This window comes from Pleurodeles waltl, chromosome 2_2 (assembly GCF_031143425.1).
Source record: "Pleurodeles waltl isolate 20211129_DDA chromosome 2_2, aPleWal1.hap1.20221129, whole genome shotgun sequence".
Classification (NCBI taxonomy): Eukaryota; Metazoa; Chordata; class Amphibia; order Caudata; family Salamandridae; genus Pleurodeles; species Pleurodeles waltl.
The window spans coordinates 1,029,053,236-1,029,067,149 of record NC_090439.1 but is presented as its reverse complement, the minus strand read 5'-3'; the positions used below and the strand labels follow the sequence as shown (position 1 = coordinate 1,029,067,149).

The following is a 13,914-nucleotide window of genomic DNA, read 5'->3' as shown; positions in this document are numbered from 1 at the left end:
TTGGCAGACAGGTTGCTCCATCACAATGTTGATGGATATCCTGTCCGCCAAACTCTAAATCCCATTATGTCCTATGGGATTGAGATTTCGGCAGATGGTATAATCATCACCGTTGTGAACGATTACTTCATCCACCAATATCTAAATCAGGCTCTTAATCAGTTACAAGACCACCTTTAATTGTTTGGTAGTTCAGACCAATTGGCCTGAGAAGAAAAAATCTATGTGTTCTGGTTTTAGTTTTGTTATTTGTTATCAAGGTCTCCAAAATGAACTGATGGATATAGTAGCACAGGTTGTTAATCCCCTTTCAATATTTGCAGATATAAACCATCTAGTGGTACAGTTAGATCACCATTTGGGTGAAAGTCACTAAAGGAAAAATAAAGCTAAGAATAAAGTATAAGTAGTACTTCAGAAGTTGGAAAAGAGCAAAGACTTAGAACCCCCGAAACCAATGCAATCAGGAGTTCTAAGGGTCCAGTTTCCAGAGAAAAAGGGAAAGACGATGTAGACAGCCATTCTGTGTGCACTGTAACAGGTCGTCATTTTGTTCAAGATTGTCGGAGTAAAGCGAAGATGTGAAAAACCGGTAAGATTACACATAAGAATAGAAAACAGCGTGGGAAAATTTGATTTCACAGAAATAAGGGAGCTGACTTATACAAAGGGTTAACGTCTGTTTAGGATGGGGCAGTGACTACTATGCAGACATAAGTTGCTAATTCAGTGGCTGAGAAGGACATTGCTCAATGGGCAGGATATGTTTTGTTTTCTGGATTTTTAGCTTCAGTCACCTAATGAATTATACGAATATTCGGTTTGTGCAATCTTTACAGATACATGTGGAGAATGTTCCTAAAGTGGTTAAGGCAATTATTGGTTCAATCTTGCCCTCAGGGTGTGTGCACTGGCCATACCTGATTTATTTGCTATGTTTTGCAAATAATTATAAAAAACTGTTTTGATCTTGGGGATGCCATGGTTAACTTTGCATAATCCTAATATTCCTCATAAATATCATTTGCACGGTCACCAGTTGGTTCAGTGAAGTGTGGATATTACCATCAATGATCCTGGATACGGATTACCAGGTTAGGAGGTGGGGGGGAGGGGGGTAGAGGAAGAGGGAGAGGGAGAGGAGATGAGATGAGAACTAGAAAAACAAAGGATTAAACAAAGATAAGAAGACTGAAATGTAAATAATATGAAAGACATAGAAAAGGAAGGAGGATTAATGACACCAGGTACTTAAGCGCAGGAGTTAATACTCATCCAATATAAGAAATCAAACATATGCTGATAAAAGGACCACATAGTCATTTATGTATTATATCTCTGTGAATCCTACTGCTGTGGGTACTTAATTCTATACAGTTAACTAACCAGCTATTTTGCTTAAGTTGTAAAAGCAGACAACACAACCTCTGAAGCCACAAAGCATCTCTTTAGATGGTAACACAAAGAGGCTTATTTACAAGGCCCTAGTGCTACTGTTGCATCATTTTTTTTTATGCAGCAGTGGTGCTAAGCAGTCCTCCACAGTGCGCCACATTTACAACCTGGCGCAATGGGACCATTGCGCCAGTTTGTAAAGCCTTGCGCCACAATATACCTGGATCAGGTATAATGTATGCAAGGTAGGCGTTCCCACGTAAAAAGCCACGCAGAACTGGCATAGTGAAATTTACATTTCACTGCATCGTTCTGCAAATTCACTGCATCAGAATTTTAACACCTGCTCAAAGCAGGCTTTAAACTGACACAGGGTTTTTTAACATGGGAGCCTTCCTGGCATTGCTGGAGTAGCATAATTTTTTAAAGCTAGTCCAGCAATGCGTGACTTTGCCGCCACAGATGCATCAGAATTCCTGACGCATCTGCGAAAACGTGCACCATGGAGCTCTATATTTTAAATACAGCGCATCCATGGAGTCGTTAGTGGGGCTCAGGGCAACGCAAGGAATCTGATGCATCAGAGCTGATGTGTCAGATTCTTGTAAATGAGTCCCATAGTTCCATATACATCCTGGACTATAAAAGTGGTCGCCGTCTTGCTGTCTTACCGAGGAGCAGTCGCATTCCATGATCCAGTCCAATTGTAAGGCTCAGGAGAGAGGAATCGCTTCTCGGCAAGTGGAGCTGCTGCGTATGGGATGCCAAGGAACTGATGGATATTCTTCCATCCAGGACCAATCTGGACAGATTGAGATCTTCCAAAAATAGTCCCGTGCGAAGCAATAAATGCTGATGCTGCAATAGACTCAGAGCTGCTTTCTGAAAGATCTGTTTGAAATAAGAACGTTTTCTAAAATTAACATCTGACATATTGTGACAGGTAGGCCTTCAAAGGAGCAGAATGTGCCAAAAAGCTAATGTCAACAAACTAATACGTAAGTCTCAGGTTACTCCATTTGCCAGTATCAGTTATGATCTTATAATTGGCTGTTCATTGTTTTCAATTATCATCAGTCAGTTCTGTACAGATATTATGGGACTTGATGTCTTCTGAGCAGTATGGGAACAACTGAGTATATACCATTGTGACTGCTGTGGAGAAAAGCAACGATGCCCTAATCCACTTCTTTTTAATATATACATTTCCATCTGATCAAAGTCATCTTCTGATTTGCAACAACCTTCGATACGAAAAGGATACACAGATCTTAATGTTAATGTAGAAATCCAACTCTGTTCGGTCAAAACCTGAAGGTCATGTTCTCCTAGAAATGTCATAACAAGCCTAAGTTTAATGCAGATACAAATGAATTCATAATATGTGTAGGCAACATCCGCCGTTCCTCTAGGAACTACAACCCCTCTATTTATAAACTTGCTTCTCTCTCATGAGCAATACCTAGAACCAGCCTGAAAACTGAAAACCCATAAGCACAGTTGCTAAAAATATATTACAGCTAGTCATGGCACAAAATTGGAGTTGCAAATCCAAAGACTTCAACACAGCAACGATTTCTACAACAGTATTTTTTTCCGTTTTATATAACACACACTTGGCCTAGGGGAACTAAAGCGCTTACAAGAGAACCAGATTACACTACTTGTGATTTAGGCATTGGGAGATTATATCCTATGGGATTTATATTTCGGCAGACGGGCTATCTGTCACCTTTTTCATGGACTAACCCGTCCGCTGCAATCTAAATCAGGCCCTAAGTGATTTGCCCAGCATGAACAGCTGTTGACTCAAGGTCAGGATTGAACCCTGGGGCCAGATTTAACATTCTTTCATGCAAAGCAATGCAGCAAGACAACTTGATGTGCTGCACGAAAAGGAGAGGGCTGGAATGCATCATATCTATCAAGATATGGCGCATTCCTGTCCTCTGCCTGCACAGGTGCACAATTTGCAGCCTAGCGTTAATGCAGGCACTCTTGTGCCATGGACCAAGGGTGCCTTTGTTGAAGGCAGGATTGTTTTTGTGCAGTAAGGAACACATTCCTACGAAAAAACAATCCTTAGACACTTCTTCCTCTTTCTACGTGTGCTGCAGAATGCAGTACACTTAGTAAGAGGAAACAACAAGAAGAAATAAAGATATTTCTCCTTGTTTTGCCTCTGGTTGGAAGGCATACAATTCTGAAGCATTCTCAGGTTTACCCCGCACAGTAACGCTAGGCAGCAACTTGCACAGCCTTGTGCTACTCCAAATGTACCTAGCCACGCAGGGTGGCCTTGCACAGCTTGATACATTTTTTTCTTGGTTTAGTGTCACCCTGCATCCTGTGTGGGGCCAAGGGGGATGCAAAACCTTAGTAAATCTGAGCCCTGGTTTCTGGGTTCTGAAGTTGTCAGCTCTAGCCACTAAGCCACATCACAGCCTCAAGTTTCAATCAATCAATCAATCAGTCAATCAAGGCATTTGTAAAGTGCACTACTCACCCATGAGGGTCTCAAGGCGCTGATGGGGGAGGGGCTGCTACTGCTCAAACAGCCGAGTCTTGAGGTCTTGCCTGAAAGTAAGTAGGTCCTGTGTCTGTGGCAGGTGGGTGGGTGGGAAGAGAGTTCCACGTCTTGGCAGCGAGGTGGGAGAACGATCTGCCACCGGCGGTCGTTCTGTGGATGCGTGGGATGGTGGCGAGGGCAAGGTCAGCGGAGCAAAGCTGTCGGGTCGGGGTGCAGAATGAAAGCTGTCTGTTGAGGTATTCTGGTCTGGTCTTGGGCAGTGCCTTGTGAGTGTGGGTGACGAGTTTGAACGTGATTCTCTTGTTGACGGGGAGCCAGTGGTGGTCTCTCAGGTGGGCTGTGATGTGGCTGTGGGGGGGAATGTCCAGGATGAGTGGTGTAGAGGCATTCTGTGTGCATTGCAGTCTTTTCTGGAGCTTCGCCGTGTTTAAATATTTACCTGTACTTATATTTGCTGACAGTATTGACTACCATCAAATCGACAATGTAAGTGAAATTGAAATTAACAATAGTAATTCTATACTACCTTATAGATTCCTACCTTGGTAATTTAGTCAATAGGTGGTAATTGGTAGTGGAGTCATTGTATGTACAGTGCAATGGTCTTGATCTCAATATTGTTATGTACAACATTTTGAGCCTGCACAATTGTGTCTAGGTGGATTGTTGATACCCACACAGATTTGTGAGTTAGGGCTGCAGATATGAATTAGATTCTTCCTTGTACAAGTAACAAATGCAGTTTTTCCAAGAATAACTGGTTTGCTCTCACTTTAATATATCAGTGAGGACTTGAAATGCAGCAGTAGTTCAATTAATTCTAGGCACCAATAACTTATGGCTATCGCAATAATAAATTATCCCTTCAAAAAGTGCTCATTGACGCTGAATGGACCTGTGCAGGAAGCCTTGCCTGGAATATCACATTAAGACATATCAAGGATGTGCATCCCTTTGAAAATTACCCCAAATGGCAATGTTGGTGTTCTACCATGCAAAAAAAGAAGCATGCAGGGTCCAAGCACTGCATGGATTGGATTGGACTATTGCAATTCCATTCTGCTTGGAGCTCCTGACTATTTAGCTAATAGATTACTTAGAGTCCAGGTAGCAGCAGCCAAACTGGTTCTTAACAGACCCCAGAAAACTTCCACTTCTGAAGCCTCGAAGAATTTGCACTGACTTCTAATCAAGCAGAGGATCATTTTTAAAGCAACATCTATCATGTTTAATGCACTCCAGGGCAAGGGTCTGGTACAGTTGAGAGAAAAACTGAGAAGTTATACTCCTGGGATATTCCCCATGCTCGAGTTACGCACACCTGGCTTGTATAAATATGTTTTGAAAAGCTCACCTAGGTGGACGGGCCTTCTCAATCAGAGCAGCTCAACTATGGAATAAATTACCTTTGACCCTCGGATCATCCTCAGATTTGTTACAGTTCAGGAAAGCCTTGGCTGTTTCCCTAAGATGGTTCTGTTTTACTCTGTGTCCTGTGCCTGTATGCAGTGTTGGTACCTTCCCGCTCCTAGCACCAAGATACCAGGAGTGGCGATAGTTGCACTTTACAAATACTATAAATAAATAATAATAAAGAATGGGGAACCTGTCACTTTTCTGACTCATCAATAGCCTTCCTGTTGAAGTAGAGGCGAGTGAACAATACAGACATCCACCATCCCTGAGTTTAGGGGAAGAATGATGTGTGATTTGACCACCTCAAACCAAATCTTTCATGGTCTGGCAATATCACATTGTGGTAATATTTGGCACAGGCCAATTTAGGAACATTGCTAGATTGCTGCACAGAAAGCTGAAAGTTGCACCAAGAGGAATAAAACATGATATACGTGAAGTAACTATCATCCATATTTGTACCAGTCTGGCAAACTTTCACTTTGTCATATTGGTATTATCAAGCTGTTCAAATCCCTGATCTGTTTTGTAAGTACAAGTTCTCCATCTACCCACTTCTTTTAGCCATTAATTTTTATATACTCATTACTCCCCTCAAGAGTTGCCATTTCTTGGGGTAGTTGCCGAAACAAGGCAGCCTTAGAAGGGGTTCCATATGTCCATCTGCAGAGATGTATGGGGTAAAATCGTACCAAATCCCTCCATCACAGCACTACAGTAGTTTAAGGGCTATATTTAGAGTTTGGTGAACAGAATACTCAATCAAAATGTGACGGATATCCCATCCACAGTATTACAAGTGTCGAGCTGTAATGCACTTCTAATACGGTGGACGGGACATCCTCCATGTCTGTGAAAGAGTAACCGATTTGCCAAACTCTAAATAGGGGCCGATTTAGAGTTTGGCAGAGAGCAATGGAGTTCCATCTCACCATTCTGACCGTCTGCCCACCTCATTTAGAGATGGGCAGACATTCATTAGGATGACGGTAGAGAATACTTTGTCTCCACCAATGACATAACCTCTGATAGCCAGACGGAGTAAGGGCCGTCAGAGGTATGGCCATTTGTCCGCCGACCCGATTTAGAGTGGGCAAACATACGGCCAATTTACATTGTCTGTCACAGTCAGTTAAAACCTGGTGGTAAGGGCCCATGAAAACTGTAAAATGCCCCCCTCACAATGGTTTGGTGCCACTGATGGGCAGTCACGCTGAAATGAACAGCAACTGGAGGCTCCCAATTAGGTTGGGGCTTCTGGTTAACACAAGTTGTTATCTTGGTGAGCCGACTACGGGCATCACATTCAAACAAACCTCAGCAGGTGAAGACTGGACGCAGCTTGGAAGAGCTGTGCCAGATTGCATTTCTTGTCTTGGAGAGACCCTACTGTTTTTAGGTTGTGGGTCTAAATGTTAGCATTGGATTAGGGATTGCCCAGTTTGCATACGATTCAATCCAGAAATTGCACTGAATTGTGCATCGCATTGTTCTGTGGATGTCCCTACAGTATGTATATACCATATTTTATTGTTCACACCATGCACCTATGAGCACTACACCATCAGCACTTTTGCAATTTGGGAAGCACCTATTGGGAGAATCAATAATAAAAATCATTGCAGACATCAAGGATTGAGTGTTTCCTTGTAGCATAACTTCATGGCAATTTATGAATGAGACCCACAGAACCGTTGTGTCTATGATATAATATTCCATTTATGGGGAAAAGAGTTTGGTACTGTGTATTTTCTATCTTCCCATGGCAGGGGAGGCATTGTTATTTTTATTTTTCAAGACAACATCCTACTTTGGGTTTTTGTTTTGGAAAAGAAATAAAAAAAAAAAAAATTGCCATCCATTTAACTTACAATGCATTCATAGGAACGGCTGTCGAACATCTCAGAATTTGGCAGTTGGGCACTCTGCAAGGGTTACACAGTTGTTTACTCCATCGCCCTGACGGAGCAAAACCCCCATCCACCAAACACTAAATTGGCCCAGTTGGTCTCTAATCTAGCCCTTGGTAGTGTGAACTGTTCTCTTACAACCAATAGCTGCTTTTCTCTTAGCAAACAGTAGGGCAATAGCTACAAACCACCTTGCAGATGCTGGAACCTCTGCATATAAAACCTACGTATTAGGGATATTAGCCGAGAAGGTCTGTCCCTATTGTCTTCTTGAACAGAGTGTATCACTAATACCGGACAATATCGGCAGAGGCAGTAGAGATGGGATCACAAAATCTCTATCACAGAGAGACACTAGATTAGGAAATAGCAGACAAGGGACAAAAATATAAGGGTTAAGAAAAGAAGAGAACTGGGATCAGAAGAGGACTGATCTGTCCCAATAATTGGGTGACAAAGAACGTTAAACATGATGCCCACTTTGTCAGTGATAAGCTCAGGAAACCACACCTCAGACAAGAATCAAAAGAGATACAAACTCTACAGGACAAAGTTCTTAAACACATCCACGTGGTCAATGGAGTACCACAAAACCATTCACCCACTTGAGAGTGTTGACAATAGAAAATCACATGAATTAGGTCGAATGGGTGCATGACCCATACCCATTCCCCAGACGGAGGACCAATAACACCATTAACAATGATATTTTTGTTGGACGGCCGAAAGATCTTCCCTGACAACTTCGCAAAACACCACAGTACTTAAACTTCTCAACCATCAAACAACCCACACGTGGATCTGGGAAGGTTTTTTGCTTATGTAACCATTTCCTATCTCTCTCCTACAGGGATGCTACATCAGCAAATCTCACACTTGCAGACATCAGTCTTCCCATGAGTCTAAAGCGCCTGTCACCAAGAAAATAAAGCATGTTGGTACCGCAATAACATAACATAACAATGTATAGCAGCACAATATGGCACAGGAGAGGAGACGCCAAACGGTAACATCAAAAGTAGAAGGGCGGAGAAAGTTTATTACTACCACAGATCATGAGTGGCAACAAAGAGTGTTTTAAACTGTTTCAAGAAGTGCTTTTATAATGCAGCATGAGAACAGAAGTAATGAAATAAGCAAGGGTAAAGTTGAGAGCATGTAGGCTTTGTGTGCCGTAAATAGATATAAAACGAGTAGAGCCTATGAATATAATCATATGTGAAATAAAGCATTTAAAGAAGACAAATCACTCAAGAGGCCACAACATTACCATAGAGGAACCTGAAGACATTGACATACACAACACATTCCAACTACAAAGCACTTGCATGATACGAAACTTTAATCTTCGGCTAGTTCCGCACTTTGATGGTAGGCCACAGTACTAGCCCCTCAAAGGGACGTCAATGGTGATAACTCCAGATAATGGCAAGCAGTGGACACATGCAGAGTAATAGAGACAACAACCACTATCATCATCAAGCAAATTGTATTCGACAAAAATGCCATGAAAGACAATACCCGATCACTAATGAAACCGCAACAGGTGCATTAGATACACACCACAGCAAGACAGACTCATGCTCTCAGTCCGAAAGAACATGTAATTAGTGGTAAGGACATGCATGGTTGGACTAAGGCTTACAGTTATACGACATAACCTTCATGTATGTACCCTGGCTTCTGGGCCACCCAGTCACCAGCACTGTCAGTTTTCCCATGTGCGTGACTAGCCGTCCAAACCCGGTGTTTTCTTTGCACTGTGAAGCTTGTAGCATGCAAATAGGAAACTTGGCAGCTATGGGTACAAACTGTGCCAACAAACGGAGGAGGTCGCACTACACAGAAACTTCTAAAATAAGCCCACATTATCTTGGGTGATTAAATACGTCAATAAAATGGTGGCTGGTACTCCATTTTGAACCTCGTGGTGCATGACTTTTTTCCATCCAGAAATGTACCTGCTCGCCAGACCAAGGTCACTTGACTATTCAGACTAATTTGGCTCTGCTGTGGGCTCAGAGCAGGAGATGCGAGGGTGTAAGGGGCCGGGTTTACCTTGCCTCCTGTAGATATAGGCAGCTGGCTCCTTAAGCAGAAGCTGACAGTGGCGGCCTTCCAGGCTGTGGGTACAGGTCTGCGTCTCCGGGTAAAACACACATCTCACAGCTGACGGCTGCACATCAAGTGTGGTTACAACACAGGAGTAGTTCTGGGAACACACTGAGGAAAAGGAACACAACGTAATTAGAGTAATATTGAAAGTAATAGAAATGTGGGAAGCTAAGTGTGGGGAAAACTATTTTTGGACAAGATGCACATTTAATGAGATTTCACTAAGGCCCGTATTTATACTTTTTTTGCGCCGCATTTGCGTCGTTTTTTAACGCAAAAACGGCGTAAACTTGCAAAATGCCATTGTATTTTGTAGGTTTGCGCCGTTTTGCGTCAAAAAGCGGCGCAAATGCGGCGCTAAAAAAAGTATAAATACGGGCCTAAATGTTTTCATGGGGATTCAACTTAAACTCAGGGGCACAATATGACAGTCATAAAACATATTCACGCATAAAACGCATTTGTAATAACTAAAACCAACAAATGTGAAAATTGAATATTCACCTGATAAACAGTAATTTCTGGCAGCAACAAATTCACTGGGATGATCTAGGCTGATGTGTGCAATGTCAAAGTTTAGAAGAGAAGCATCAATAAGAGTGGAAGAGGAATCTAGGCGCTTCCAGGCATCTAAAGGCACTATAAGAAAAAAAATAATTTCAGAACAGCACTATCACATCAGCAACATTAATTACAAACATACTACAACTGAATTTGAAAACATGGTAAATCTGGCTTTACAGAAAAACTGAACTTCTCTCACTCATGGACATGGCATAACACTTCATTTGTTAGGCCTGGTTGGAAAGTACAACTGTCTGGAGACCTACTGCTACTAATTCTATTCTTTAAAGTATTCACAGAGTGGTATTGGCTATTTGTTGCATCATTCCACCTTCCAGGAAGTGCTGCTGTTGAAATTTGTGTGGGACTGTTTTACATCTGAAAAGTGCACTTAATCAACAGACTGTTCCACACATTTAACTGTTTATCCAAAATGCATCCTATGCAGAAAGTAGTCCTTTTTGTTACTTTTTTCCTAGCACTAGGAAAGCCAATGCAGCAGGAATTATTATGATAAACAGCATTTGTGTATGACTGTGCTTACACGAACTGGCACAGTAAAGCCAGACCTATTGGTTTTGCCAATGCTTTTTTATATAGTATTTATTAATGCTTTAAACCATTTCCAGAGAGCACACAATTTAATGAAGTGTTGAGCAGAGACTATAATTCATTTCTCACGGTTCTAAAATCACTAACTTGGCACATTTATTCAGTGGAAGAAAAAGTGGATGTACCTAGGCGTCTCCATGGTCAAAACAAATTAAACTGTACATTAAAAAGAAATGTTGTAAACCTCTTTTTAAGCATGTCGAGGTCTGCATCTTTTGCCCTCCTAAGACAGGCAGTATTTTTGGGAACTGATAATTATGGAAATGATTTTGTACCATCAGATTGCTATTTTTGTATTGTGACAGACCAAATATACTGATATCGCATAGAGCATAATGCCCATTCGGTGGGATTGGGAATAATACATTGTACATAGTAATGAGGCAGGATTCCCTCTGTGCATTCTCTCCAATGACTGAGAATGCACCGATGCAGGGATGGAGGACTGTAAAAGAGAGCAGATCTCCACCACTGCATTCATATTCACAGAAGGATGTGATTGTAGTGCTGGAGAGAGTGGCTACAATGAAAACAAACAATTGTACTTGTGCAAAAGGACATCAGAGGGAGCATGAAGCAATCCCTGGGACTCATGCATGCTTCCCACCCTGATGCCGAGATAATCGCAAGGAGTCGCAATGTGGGGTTTGCAATCAGCACATCTACTCATGAAGTATATTTAATACAATTGTTATTGTTTTTTAGGTCAAGCCTAGACAGCGCTTGCACTGTCACTCAGTGACCTGTTGTATATGATTTGTGAGTATCAGCTCCGCCCAGTGACTGTTATTTGTCTATGTCAGTGTCCTTTGAAAATATCCGCTTGCTAATGGGCTATCCTTCCTCTTTGTCCCACTTTTTTCTTTTTTGTGCCCTCCCACGGAGATCGGACCACGTACTATATAAATACACTGCCTCACTATTTTCAGATCTGTTCACAGACTACTTTAATCTTTCATCTGGAGCACTGGGAGGAGTTTTAGTCTTTTCCAAGCTGTGCTGTGAACAAGGATGTAAATCTTGTTCTCTGCTCACATTTGGTGTGTATTCATTGAATGAAACAACTAACAAGATGCCAATCCAATTTTTTGGGATCCTCACAGTCTTGTAAAAACATGCATGCAGGCGATCAGTAGCTCAGACACAAAACATTTCACCTACAAATTTAGCATTTTGCTTGTGTGTAAAGCTAATTCCTGTAGTAGCATGGTGCGCAGTGCTGGCACGTTGTACATGTTGCATGTGGGCTCTAGCTCTTTGTTTATTTTTTTTGCAGTTTTTTTATAGTGCGAACTCAACCCGAAGGTATTGGAGCGCTTTACATGAGCCCTAGTTATGTTTCACAAGTACACATTAATTTTGAGGTGGACACGGGGAGATTACGTAATTTGCCTAGAATCACACGAAGTTGAGCCAACGCCAAGACTCAAACCTGGTTCCCCAGCTCCAAAGTCAGCAGCTCTGGCCATTATGCCACATATGTAGGTACCAAATTGGTGTCTATGATGTTGATCATCTCTTTTCATTTGAAACCGATATCTTTCTACGGTGTTTACCCTCTGTGGTCGTACACTGTGGGCAGAAGCTCTTTCTCTTTGTCTATTCCTGACCTCTCTAGCACAGGCATGGCAGTGCTAGTGAAGGAGACGGTGAGACAGGTGGTGCTGCCCGGTGATGTATTGCTGCTTCTATCTTTTGGCCGGGAGTTGGATGGTGCGCTTGGGCTGCAGCTGAATTCTGCAGCAGTGAGTGCAAGGGTGGTCTGCGGGCCTGGCCTGAGAATCCATGGAAAGACTGTGTTGCTTGTCAGCAAGTGTGGCCTTCTGCAACACAAGAAGCCCACTGTGAACTGGGTGCAGTCCCAGCAGAAAAGGGTAACTCAGTCAGACGCTCGAGGGAGGGGCGTGAATGTGTGGCAATTATTTGCAATGGGGCAGATTCACAGAGCCCTGCAATTCCTGAAATGGAGGAAATCATCTGACTTTGACATTTGGGGTTTCTCTGAGGATGGGTTGAGTTATCCATTCTATGAGGCTCTAGACAACCGTAATACATTTCCGTAATTCTGTACACAGTGCTCTTTTTTGCACCTTCGTCATGATGTATCTTGCTGGGTGGGGCGGCTTAACGGTCATGCTATGTTAACTAATGCAGCCAAGTGCTCGCCCTTGCAGTTATCACTTTTCTCGTCGGATAAGTAACTAATAAAGTTATATATACAAAGCATTGTGCAAGGGGAAATAGTTTCAAAAACTTTCCATGAAAAGAGTTTCTTACCTAAAAGGTGCAGGCACTAGCCAATGTTACAATATGCTACATGGCATAACCAAGGTTTTCGGTTTTCAAATGGCTTTACAAATTACAACTGCTAAATGCAGTTTCACTCCCATATTTTTTCTAAAATTAAGATTAGTGGATCATGACTCTCCCTTTTATCTATCTGTTATCTATCTATCTGTTATCTAACTATTTGTTTGTCTATCAATCTGTTGTCTACATGTTTATCTGTTTATCTATCTGTTTATCTGTTATCTATCGGTTTATCTATCTGTTAGCTATCTGTCTGTTTATCTATCTGCTATCTATCTGTTTATATGTCTTATCTATCTATCTTTCTATCTGTTCTCTGTTTCTATCTGTCTATCTATCTGATATCGATCTATCTGTCTGTTATCTATCTGCTATCTGTCTGTTATCTATCTGTCTAGCTGTCTATGTATTTATGTGCCCATCTACGTGTCTATCTATCTGTTTATCTATCTGTCTAACTACCTGTTATCTATCTATCTATCTATCTTTCCATCTATGCTCCTCCCTCTAACAGTTTTCTTTCCCTTACTTGTGCTTCTTTCTCTCTCTGTTCTATTTTCATTTTGTCCCTCTTGAAACTAACTAGCATTTCTAGTGTGCGGTTTCCTGTAATCACATATGGCAAGTTGGTATACATCCTTCAACCAATTGCAACCTACCTTGTTTTTACTGCTGCAGTTTTTTAAGGCTCTACTGCTCTCCTGCAGTTCTTTATCTGATGTCTCCGATGTCTTTAGTATCCAGCTCTTGGCTTTCATATCGGTGCCTTCCCTTGCTACTTAAATGGATGTGTAACACCACTGACACCCCTCACTATCTATATTTCGTGTCTCATGTCTTCTTGTTTACCAGCGTCCATCACAGTGTAGGTGTTTTCTACTTGAATATGATATTTTATAGCTTAATCTGCAGTTTCAGTAGCAGCACAAATTAGAAGTTTGCCATTCTATGCCTAAAGCAAGAGACCCCGCCAACACACCTAAAAAAAGAAGAAAATAGCTGCTGTTCTCTAGAGAACATGCAGCATGTCTTAACACCAGTGGCATAGCGTTGGGGGTGCAG

The 13,914-nt window shown here is 41.9% G+C and overlaps 1 protein-coding gene across 1 annotated transcript in view; it reads right to left on the bottom strand.

The window, feature by feature from the left end:
* TG (thyroglobulin) overlaps positions 1 to 13,914 on the bottom strand; it is a 673,226-nt gene that overhangs the window by 290,241 nt on the left and 369,071 nt on the right. The window contains exons 36-38 of the mRNA XM_069220782.1: positions 9,871 to 10,005; positions 9,310 to 9,474; positions 2,067 to 2,286 (exon numbers count right to left, since the gene is read on the bottom strand). Of these exons, the coding sequence (XP_069076883.1) occupies positions 2,067 to 2,286; positions 9,310 to 9,474; positions 9,871 to 10,005 (520 nt within the window). The remainder of the gene's footprint in view (positions 1 to 2,066; positions 2,287 to 9,309; positions 9,475 to 9,870; positions 10,006 to 13,914) is intronic.